The sequence below is a fragment of the Gastrolobium bilobum genome, unplaced genomic scaffold (assembly GCF_033153095.1).
Source record: "Gastrolobium bilobum isolate Gb01-03AN ecotype WA unplaced genomic scaffold, APGP_CSIRO_Gbil_v1 utg27505, whole genome shotgun sequence".
In the NCBI taxonomy this organism is placed as follows: Eukaryota; Viridiplantae; Streptophyta; class Magnoliopsida; order Fabales; family Fabaceae; genus Gastrolobium; species Gastrolobium bilobum.
Window position 1 is genome coordinate 226,233 of NW_026898864.1, and position 12,293 is coordinate 238,525.

General features: G+C 34.6%; 2 protein-coding genes across 2 annotated transcripts; one reads left to right on the forward strand and one right to left on the reverse strand.

Annotated features, from left to right (window-relative positions):
• Positions 1 to 1,304: 1,304 nt before the first annotated feature.
• LOC133284793 (uncharacterized) lies at positions 1,305 to 6,200 on the forward strand. Its single transcript, XM_061481895.1, has 7 exons — positions 1,305 to 1,678; positions 2,455 to 2,793; positions 2,882 to 3,037; positions 4,042 to 4,376; positions 4,593 to 5,100; positions 5,289 to 5,324; positions 5,468 to 6,200. The coding sequence occupies exons 1-7, from the start codon at positions 1,546 to 1,548 to the stop codon at positions 5,983 to 5,985; spliced, it is 2,025 nt and encodes a 674-aa protein (XP_061337879.1). The 5' UTR covers positions 1,305 to 1,545; the 3' UTR covers positions 5,986 to 6,200.
• Positions 6,201 to 7,123: 923 nt separating this feature from the next.
• On the reverse strand, positions 7,124 to 7,987 carry LOC133284808 (protein LURP-one-related 17-like). Its single transcript, XM_061481912.1, has 2 exons — positions 7,706 to 7,987; positions 7,124 to 7,519 (listed from the first exon to the last, which is right to left on the reverse strand). Exons 1-2 carry the CDS (start codon positions 7,985 to 7,987, stop codon positions 7,124 to 7,126), a joined length of 678 nt encoding a protein of 225 aa, XP_061337896.1.
• Positions 7,988 to 12,293: the final 4,306 nt, after the last annotated feature.

Sequence of the window (12,293 nt, forward strand, 5' to 3'; positions counted from 1 at the left end):
AACAAGATATGGATTCTTTAAATAATAGAGGAAGTAAAAAAGTTATTAAATACCATGAAATCTAAAAAATCAGAAGTTTAATTAGACATATTAAAGTGAAATGGAATGGGATCATTTTGAATATGTACTTTCCTTACATGTATATATTTTTCTTTTCTCTTTATTATTCTAAAAACTCAAACGATATTCGAGTCTGATTAATTAAATGGTTTGACTAATATGCACATTTGTTTTAAATAATTTGACCATATAGTGTTACATGTCATGCTTCACGATATGTGATTTTGCTACCGACACGTCCTGCTGATGATGCTACATCACTTGCCGAGAGCGTGAACAATGCGTGCAACGCACTCATGGGTTCACAGTGGATTAGTAACAAACTAAATTTTAATTTAATTACTATTAATTAATAAAAGACACAGGTTATATTTACAAATTTTTTTATTTACAAACTACACTATCTTCTCTCGGGAGAATACTCGTTACATTATGTTTTCTCGAGAGAACATAGTGTAATTTATAAAAAAATTTGTAAACAGATCATTTCCTTTGATAAAATTTACAAATAAATAAACAGATCAATACTTTATTCACTTAAAATATAAATACACTTTAAAGTAATTAATTACAAATAAATTTCTAATTATTTATGTTTAAATATCAGTTAAAGGACAAGTATAGGATTAATACACATCATTATATCATGTTTTGTTTGATTTTGAGGAAGGATATTGTAACAATCAAGTTGTGTTATTACTAAGTTACTACAAATGAATCTCACCGTTAAATCGATTATGTTGATTCAACGGTTATATTTATTTCTATCTTTGTATGATCATGATTTTTCAAATTTAATACTTTATATTTATTTCCACTTTTATATGGTTATGATTTCTCATATTTAATGCTTTCACTTTAAATATGGAGAATGATAACCATACAAAGATAGAAATAAATATAACCGTTAAATCAACATAATCGATCTAACAATAAGATTGATTGGTAGTAACATGGTAGTAACACAACTTGGTTGTTACAATATCATTCCCCTTTGATTTTATTTTTTTTTATTTAAAAAGTTTTTTTTTTAATTATTTTAAAATGAAATAAATTAAGTGAAACGTGTGTTTGATAAAGAAAACAACTGTAGCTGTTATTCTGATAATATGGGCGTTAACATGATTGCATTCATTGATCCATCAGCAAAGTGGATAATGCCACGTCAAGGAACTAAAAAAACCTCAGAGAAAGAATAGAAATTAGAAAGGCGCGTTATAATTATAATGTGGGATTGACCTCATCGGAATATTCCCTACCGACGGACTGTGTGGAAACACAGGAAACCCTTTCCCGAAAACTATATATAGCGATCTTTCAATCTCCGAAATTTGCCCTAGAAAAATTCCAACAGCCGCAACATGCTCCTCTCTACCAAAACACTCGCTTTCTCTCTCCTCACTCAAAATTCGCGAGCACCCTCGCCAGATTTCGAGGTTTGTTGCTGATGTGAGCGAAGGGTACGGGGGTTTAGGGTTTCTGTTCATGGATGCTGTTGAATTGTCTCTCCCGGTAGACGTGGCGGCCGCACCGAATTTGATGGGATCAGAGGATTCTCGAGTCACAGTCACCCATTCAAGTTCAATTGACTGTTGCAGCTCCCGTCTAAACCAAAATGGTTGGTCACTGGTTATCCTTGTTCTGATTTTGAATATTCATCTCTACAGATTGGTTACTCTTCGAAGTTACCCTTACTCTTTTTTCTTTTCTTTTTTTTTTCTTTTTGCTGATTTGAGCGTGTTTCATTAGCTTTTAGGTTTTGATCTGTGTTGTTATGTTGCTTGATTGATGGTTGCCTTGACCGTTATTAAGTAATGCAAATTTTGAGACTGGGGAAATGTAATTGCTACTACAAAGTAGGTTTCACAATTTCCTTTTATGGATTTGTATAATCTCTGCGTTTCTATTTTTACATAATCTCTCCATTTTTGCACAACCTTGTCATCATCCATCAGATAGATATCTGAAGGCTGAACTTAATGTTGAATATGGAAACACCCCATTGTTATTTTGCCAATTAATGGGATGAGACAGAAACTTATTGGAGTATATATTGGATGCATGCCATATGTGTTAGTTAAACGTTGGGAGTCAGGAGAACTCTGCCAAATGTTGTTGCCTAGTGGTGCAGATGCTCTATCTCTTGCTCAATGCTTGGATTCAAGTCATCCCCGGGTCACTTGGCTAGATTAAACCAATGTACTCCTTTTCCAGTTGTATAACTTTAAATAGTGTTTACTCTTACTGTCTTGAGTATTCATCCAGTGCTACCTGATAGGTCTATATTGGTTTAGCCTATTAATTCCAGTCTTCTTAACATTTTACATAGTCGTCATCTTTTCGCTTTTATATTCGTTATTACATGATTTTATCCAGTCAGTGTTGTTGTGCCAGATGTTGCAAATATGAAAACTGCTGCTGAGTTTCCCTCATGTAATGATATTCTAGAGACTCAAATCTGTAAGAATTCTAGTCAGCTGCCACATATTAAGGTTGAAGAGTTGTCCAAAAGTATACCTGGTGGTAACGGCAAAAATTGCCCTGTAATTACTTCCAGACTGGAAGGTGTACCTTCACAACGAAAAGCAGCAAAATCTAACAGGAGTAATAGTTCATGTTCAAAGAGGCCACGGATGTCCCAGTCAGAAGATTCTACAAGTCCTAATAGAATTGAGGAGTTAAAGTATATTTCTGATAAGCTTGGATCACATAATTTAAAGTGTGCTTCTCCAGGTATTTTTTCCCCCCAAAAACAAATCATCATCAGCTTTCTATCTATATGTCTTAAACTTTTTCCCCCTTGATTTTCTTTTGGTATTAGAGAAAAGTCAGTTACCAAAGCAAAAGAGTAATGCTAGCAAGCGTGGTGATAAGAGGAACTTTAAAGTGCCTTCTGCAAAGGCTAAATTTGAGCCATCCTCGATGAAGATGGGTGCATCAATCTTCAGTTCTTCCTGTGGCGGGAACAACTTTTCTGGTATGTGATTTGATTATTAGGCTTATTATTCCCTCTTTGAAAATTCTCCTGTTGTTTCCCATTCTTTATAAACTTTTTTTTTTTTTTTTTTTTTTTATGTATTCATCTGCTGTGCATCTTACATATTGCGATTGCATGATTTAGTGTAAGAGCTGCAGCTCATTTAACCTGTTTGGTATATGATTTAGGTGTTTTGAGGATTGATTATTTATCTGACAATACAGGTCATTCCATTTAATATTTGGGAAAACCCATCTGAAGTTGTGTGGTTGACTATTGTGCAGTATGCCAGTATAGATGTACATTGTGCATTCTTTTCAAAAACTAATAATTAAATTCATAATGCATCCGAGGCTTTGTTTTTAGAACTGTGGTAAATATATTGAAAGCCAGAAACAGATCTGTTTTGAATCTGTGCTTATCCAGCTTAAAAGTAGCCAAAAGTGTGTATATTGCTTTTAACAGATATTTTTGAACCAGAGTCAAGTCTCAGTAATGTCGTCATTTCTAAAGAAGTTGTGCCTTTTTACATTATTATTTTTTAATAATCTTGAAATCAATATCATTTTGGTTATATTTATGCCACCCTGGAGGCAGTTTATTAATGTTCAGTTCCTTGCACTTGTAAAACTTTAGAGTGTCATTTATTTGTTTAATTATAAATTACAATATTGATTTCTGAGCCAGCTTTTTATACGAGCTTATCAAAATTAAGGCCTCCTAGTAATATGATTGTATTGGTTATCTGTAATACCCGATAGTTAGTATCTAACCCACATGCAGCCATACGTAAGCAAATGATATATTTTCTGATCTGTCATCCCACCATTAGTATCTACAATCCAAGGAAAAAATATACTCTTTGTTTCATTGATACTTAAGAGTTTATAGCTGAGCTTCTCTACCAGAATGCTTTGTCTGTTATTTTTTTTTAATGATTTATAGCTGCGATTACTGAGTACAGCTTAAGTACATTCAAATGGAATTTTTGGAAACCTTGACAGGGTTATATGGTCTGAAACATGATTTTCGTGATGTCACGAAGCTTATGGATGAGCCACCGTTAGATGAGCTCCTAAAGGGCACATTTGTCTGCCCCGTTATAAGCAAAGATAAAGGGAAGAAAGCAAATATGAATGAAAGTTTTTTGAATTCAGTTAGAAAGGCTTGCTCAATCGTTCTCCCAAAGCCTGTTCAGTCCCAAAATATGGCTGAAATGGATTATTCCTCCAATAATAAAATGCCCACTTGCCAATTGAGTTCAGTTTGTGCATTAGAAAGTGTTGGTAATGGGGATAAAGAGCAGTCTTGTACAGCAGACATGTCTTCATGTCAGAAGGTTAGTGTTAAATGGTTTCAAGTATGCGTTCAGTTTTGGCTTTGATAAAATAAATTTTGAATTTTAATGGACTGCTTCATATTTGCTACACTAATTTACTAAAAGAAACTTTTTTCTTGTGCTTGGTCATTTATGCCTACACTAATTTACTTTCACTGATAATAAAACTGTATATGATGTTAATGTGATTTGTACTTATTAGCGCTTAACATCCAGGATCCTTGTAGTGAAACAGAAAGTACAGCTAGTCCACTTGACTTTCCATTATATCAACCTAAGGATATCTTGGAACGGATTGCATTCCATCCATTTCGGGATCTGGAGTCTTTGATGCTTGATGTGCCCAAGCCTGCCATTACCACCAAGAATAGTAATGACCTACGTTCAGGCAAGCAGGTATCTTGTCGGCCAAGCTTGCCAGCCTTTCCATGGTCACATGCTTTTGGTGGTCATTCTAGAACTAATTCTGACACAGTTAAGTTATCAACAAGTAGAAGCACATGCCAAGGTAAATGGGCGAGGATAGGTCTCATTGCTAGCTCTGCAGATATTGACCGCAGTTGCTTCACAGACCTTGATTCATTCAGTTACGATCAGAGCCTTGTTCCTTCATCTGGTTGTTCAGACAAACAAAATTTCCAATCATTATTTCCTAATCTTCCTTTCCATCAGTTGGATTCTTCATCTTCTGTTACATGTTCTAAAGATTCTCAGGTTAATGCAGGTATAAGTTTTTCTCAGGCTACCTGAATTTTTTACTGTTCATCTGTGCTGTTGTCTTTTTAGTCGCTCCCCCCCCCCCCCCCCCCCCCCCACACCCCCACACCCCCCCCCCCCCCCTAAAAAAAAAAACACCTCTTCTTCATTCTCTCTGTTGGAGTCGTGTGACTGATCTCTGTCCTGAAAATGCAGAATTTGGAGGCCAAGTAGATACTAAAGGAAAAAATGGTATGATGTCATTGAGTACAACACATCTTTTGCATGTGTACACTTGTTTGTCTTTTTGTGTACATCAATTTTTTTAACCGAGATAATATACTGAAGTTGCTATTAGAGTGACACTTCCTGCTTAACATTTTTGTTTATGACAGACGAGCATTGTCCAAGAGTATTAGCTGCGGCACAAACTATCTGTGACATTGCATCTTCCTCACGGAGGCAGGGCCCAGATGGAATTTTGAGATGGCAAAGGAAAACTTCACATAAGGCCATGAAAGCTTGCTACTTTAAATCAACTGAGAAACATGAAGAAATGCCTTCGACACCTATTTCAGTGATTGGATCCGACATGGTGGCCAGAAGTAAGGAACAGATAATGTCCTCAAAGAAGCCAAGGTTCACCATAGTCGAGAATAAGAATAGTAATCACTCCAATAATGTTAAGAAAGGACCCTGTGCGTGGCCCACTTCAAAATCAAGTAGATCATTACCCCCTAAACAAATTAGGGACTCGAATGTGGAAAACAAACGTACAAATGCCAGCATCTTGAAGCAACATTGGATGATGCCCCCACCTTCGAGTGATTTGGGTAAGGCTTATGATGGTCAGCAGCAGGTCGGTAAATTAGTATTGATGGATTGGAAAAGGGCAAGGGACAAGTCAGATTGATCGATCATTATTGACTGTAGACACATTAGTGGCTGGCAGCTGTTGTGGGATTAGCAATTGTTAGGTTAGTAAAAGGCTGCTTTGTATATATTATGCTGTGGCTGCAAGCCTGCGATGTATTTGTTGCTAGTGTTCATGTTCAAGGGCAAACATGATTCAAATGTTGTAACATTAAACACAGGTGTATAAAACAGCAGAGTTCTTTGCTTACTGGAGAGCACAGAGGCAATAGCGAGATGAAGTTCTCTTGTTGTGTGTGTGTGTGCATGTGTGCTCGTCTTTTATGAACTGCATGCACCTATTCTATAGTGTGCTTCCTCTACTATTATTTTCCTGATGTAATTGCTAGTGCCAGTGCAGGTGTGAATCACACACAGTAGTGCCCAATTTTTGGGTATTGCCTGGTTACAAGAATATGGTACAACGATAGAATTCCTTCCATATGCAATTTGGTATTTGTTTTGAGTGAACACCAACTTGGATAATAGGGTAAGTGTTTTTGATAGGTTGCTGATGAATGCGATGTGGTACTGGTCAAGTGTGGTTCTGATAAATGTGTAGGCTCAGTAGTGATGACTGAATGTAATGTAATTCTCATTTAGTATTGCTTGTGTATTTATAATAGCTATTATGAGCGGTTATAGGAGGGAATGGTGGGTGGAGAACGGTTATCCAGATGTGTTCATGGCAGTTGCATAAAAGAATGGTGATCGTAGGATTAAACCCATGATCCGGGCTTATGATCAGATTCCATCCCGGGCAAGGGAGCAACTCGGTTATAAGCCCAAACCTGGAATGAGGCCCAGGTATAGGCTCAAGAGGAATAACGGGTAAAACACCCGGAACAGTATTTATACGTTATATATTGAATTAAAAACAGTTTTCAGTCTTTTAAGGCATTTACAGCGAGGATACAGTCTGATGTGTGCCGTTTGAAGCATAGGCACGAAATGAATTTCATTACTATGAATTTTATCCATTACTGATATATACTTTGAGAGATTAAATAGCATACTATTTCAATTGGTTTTTTTTCCTCTTTTATCGTTTATCTCTCCCGTGCTGGTTTTAAATCCCTTTCAAGTAAAATGTTTTACCAGGTACAGAAAGTGGAAATGTAATACTCAAGAGTGTTAACTTATGAGAACATTTGATCCAGTAATAAAACGAGTGCCATGGCAAAGCCAGGATCAAACCCGGGATGAACAATTAACTGAAAAATCTCTATCCCGAAAGAGACGTCTTTGCTATTGGCCTCCTTCCTCTTGATTTCAGCTACGGCCCTTTTGCATTCATCCAACACCTTACATGTCCTATGCGCATAGGAACCTTCAACGGTAAACACCGTATGTCGTTTATCAGAATCTGATGCTACGCGGTACACGCAAGCCTGAACCTTGGGATTGCCGTTTAATATATTCACTCGCTTCCTTACACAACAAAATGGACTCTCACTTGACTCACCGAACTTACTCCTCGTACGCTGATCCCCCATTTCCCCTTTATACACGAACCAGCTATCTACTAATCCAAACTTGAACAATCAAATCAAAACATGTCAACAATACCATTTTAAATGGCATTTTGTATAATGACAGAAATAATAATTTTTTTCTCTCTCTATAATTGCATTTAATTTGATCCTTAGATAAATGCTTGATTAGGATAGATATATACATATAAAGAAGAAAAGTGATAAACTAGTGGATGTCTGTCATACCCTGCGTTGGCGGCGCACGGTGAGGACACATTTTCCGGAAGCGTCCATAAGAATGAGTTGGTGGGGATGCAGGATGTAATTGTCAACACGATACACGAGGTTTCCATATGAATCGATCACGGTGAATCCCTTACAACTAAGTAGAAGGGATTTTCTCCAAACTGTTAGGGATGTGCACAAACTTGCTTCTGTTATAAGGTACTTGTTTCTCTCCCCATCAACATGCTCACTTTCTTCTTGTTCCTCGTGCACTGCTCTTGATAGAAATTTGAACACCCTCATAGTCATATTCATGGTCATAGATCTCTCTGCTCTTTCTGTTTCCTTCGCTCTGCGTCCTGTGATCTTAATGAACACTGTGTTACTATTTACAATACAGCTAGCCAGCTAGCTAGATAGATAGACTCCAGTGTTATATTATATCTATAACAAGAAGATCCTACGTGTTTACACCACTTAAAATTGACACGTTTTCAACGAATAAAAAAAGATGTAAGTTGGCTTATAATTATGCTCCTAGTACGAGTGGATTAGCAGTTAAGCACACAGGCTCTTTCGGAAGCTAGTATAGGACGAGAACATGGATGAGTCAGATGTGTCCTTTAGAAAAGTTACTACCGTCGTCTAGGACCAGATCCATTGTTCTTCACTTCTTTCTTTTGCTTTTTAAGGCACAATTTGAAGTATGAACACTTTATTCTAAGTCTGCGTGCTCATATTATATATTATACAATAATGCTAGGTATGTATCACTTGCGTTTACAACTGTTGACATATTCAGGGTTTTTAGATTGCGGCTGATTCTACAAATACAAATACACTTAAGGGGCGAAACACTTGTTAGCGGATGTGTCTCAAAGATTAATCTTATCCTACCACCAATTTGATACGCCCTCTGTTACAATGAGGTGGCTGGAGATGTTAAGTGGAGATTCCTCCTGAATTTAGAAATAAAAATATATATATAATTTGGTGTTGGAAAATGTATTTATAAAAAATACCAAATACATCCGTCCAAGTATTTGGAATATAATAATTATCTTCCTTATATCAGATATTGCAAATACAGGCAGCTTTTTTCCTCAAAAAATTATAAGTAGATTTAGGTGATGGGTAATATCATTTTAAACTTAAATGTTTAAAAAGCAAAAGCATATTAACAACATGTGAATTATTCTATGATACTAAATCATTTATTTTATTTTATTTTGGATAAACCATAGATAGCCTCCACATGAGACAATCATGTTAAGAGCGGGTCCAAAATTAAAATTTTAAATCATTCCCAAAATAGTGAGGGAGAATCGAATACATATTTTCACATACACCTGCTCAGCTCTCGTGTGTCAACTAGCTACCATCATTTGGTGATACTAAATCATTTATGTTCATATAAAATATGAACAACATATCTTTAGAATGTGTAGATCTTCAAATCAATTCTTCTAACGCAAGGGCCAGCTTGATCCTCTTCCCCAGGATCCCAGATGAGGAAACCCTAGGAGAGCACGAAGGCTTCTTATTCCACAACAACGAAAGCGGGTGTGTGTATACACTTATCGTTGTCCTTACTCTAAACATTGGTCTTATAAGAATCTAGACAATTCCAATTTTCTTCTACATTTAATTCGTATTAATTAAGTTTTTTAATCTTTATTCTAATTTAAACACAAGAGCACAGCCAGTAGGAAAAGTCCAGTATACTGATGGTAAGAAAGATACCATATATTTTTCATGTTTACGGATATATGATGTTTCTACACCAAGGTTATGATTTCTGAAATGTCAAAATAGGCTGATGTCAATAAGCCAAACCTTGGAAGAATCTAGACTGGCCCGAGTCACCTACCTTAGTGGGTAGGTATGCTACCCCACACCGTCAGCCCCTTGGATTAGGCCTTCTATTTGCAGGCCTTCAACTTTTTGGGTTGAAAGATCCATAACTTTTCCTCCTCAATTTTCTGGAAGAGGTTGTTTTTACACGATTTGGAGATTCCTTTTCCTCTTGAACCATTAGTATTATGGGTGAAAGCTGTATCCCAACATTAATGACATGTTATCCTATATGTTAGAAGAGATATACAACTTGGAAGAATTGGGAAGTGAGATTTACGTGGGTTCCACTTTGAACAAATTAAGCAAGTGGGTGTAAAGAACTTACTAAAGTCCCACATTTTGCTTCTGGGGTGGCTTTGAAGTTTAAAGGTTACCCAAGCCTATAAATAATAGGTCCCTAAAAATGCTTCAAGAACAAAGTGAACGTATAGGACAAGCAATAGCAATTAGTATCTATGGGAGATATATATGTGCATTTGGCTTCATTCTATTCTGCTAAGTGCTAACCCAGTAATGGGATTGAGCTATACCTATTTGTCCTTTTTCTTGGTGAGTAATATCATTAATATGACATTCATTTAATAATTTAAATTATTGGATTAAATTTGTTGCTTTATATAATATTAAAATCTCTGTGACTAAGATTGAATTATTCACCCTCACTCTTCTAATAAATATTTAATAATAAAATGTATTAACACAAGTAGTTGGATATATTCGTCAAAAATACATTATAATCTCAAGCATAAATGTTAAATTTATTTGTATATCTTATATGCGTATACAACATCAACTTATTGTTTACATTCGGCTTAATTCGTTTAAGTTGGGATAATTGCACATGCAACGCCAACAGTGGTCATAATGTGAATTATTCGAAAAAGGAAAATGTTAAGCATAGTATGTTATCTAATGACTTATAAAATAGCGTAATTATGTGATTGAAAATATGTGCAAATATTCGGGTGCTTCGGGGGCAAAGTGGCTTGACCCAGTCCAACCCCCTCCTAATGTGCCCAAAACAGGACGGAGGAGTTGACTTGCTCTTAAAAATGGTTTGAAACGTCCCGTTGTATGATTGTTTGATGGGTTAACCCGTATCAAAAATTAAAAAAATAAAAACTTAAAAATAAATATTATTTTATGAGTTTTATAATATTATTCAATTTCATTTCATACTCTCGTTATTTTTTTTTAATCCTAAATCTAAAATTATATTAATATTTTGTCTCACAATATCTAAGAACTCATTTTTATCTTCATGTATGATAAACTTTATCATAAATAAAATACTTTTTTCTTTATCTTCTGGAGAGGAGAAATAAGATAATTTTTTTGGATATCACAAAACTTGACATGACAAATGCAATGTTACTCGATACTAAAAAAAAAAAAAAAAAGACCCGTTGGGTTCAACTCGTTGTGGGACGAATCACGATGAGTTGAACCTATTTGATTTGACCCACCTCTATGCAGGTGCTCAAACAGGTTGACAGGTTGAAAATTTTAATCCAACCCGCCATTTGTGGATTGCTTAAATGAGCCAACTTGATGGTTGGACTCGTTTTATCACCTCTACCAATGACTACTATTATAGTAAGACATACCAAATTTATGTTTTAAAATAAATAAATAAATAAATATATATATATATATATATATATATATATATATATATATATATTTAAAAGCCTGGTTTATAACTTGCATTGTCATGCTTAGTTTGTAACTTACATCATCAAGCCTGGTTTATGTGTGCGATGCCCAACTTAAAATGCGTGAGAAAGGCATTGTCATGCTTTGAGAAGCCTAACGCGTTAGCCCATTTACTTCTACCGTATGTATCTGAACCCATGTTACATTTTCAAATAAAGTGACGCATCAAAGTACAAAATATTTTAATAGGTTTGATGATGTTACATTTATAACTTGCATATGTATATCATGCTCTCTTAATAATAAATACATAATATCTAATTGTGTAACAATAAGAGGCCAATACATATCTTAGTAAATGTTAACATTACATATTTTTTAATACACTCTTAATTATTAAATAAATTTTACATGATTCACAGTAAATGATTTAAATCTATTTTTTATTTAGTGAGAACTAGGTGAAATTCATATAATAATAAAGAGAGTGTAAGATAGTGTATTGTTAACAGAAATTCCTCTCATGTGAAAAAAAGCATGACATGATCACGTAAGAAGATCACAATCATATAAAGGTGAATGAATGATTATAATTTTGTAACTATCTATTTCAATATTTTTTTCTCTCTATTCTTTTATTACCATTGATCTACCTTTATCATAAAGGTAAAGGTCATGTCATATTTTTTTTTTTCACATCAGAAGATTCAAATCTATTGTTAACGTTCATTCCTTTATTCATAAATTAAATGAGTTTACTTTTTATATATTATTAATGTAAAACTGTTTTATACTACTATTTAATTGTGTGTTGATACTTCATTTAATAAATTTAATTTTTATAGTAATTATATAAACAATGTAACGACGTATTAATATTTAAATAAACCATTGGTTTAAATACTTAAAGAACTTTGAATTATTACAAAAATTTATATTTCCTCTGCGACCAATTGTATATGTTTATTGGTTCTTCCAAGACGTAGGCTTATTAATAATTTATTCATGTCAAATTCTATATTATTTTCACTTTATAGTAATTATCTCCAGTGAGTTCAAAATGACGTCGTTTTGAGATTATAAGATTAAAAAAATA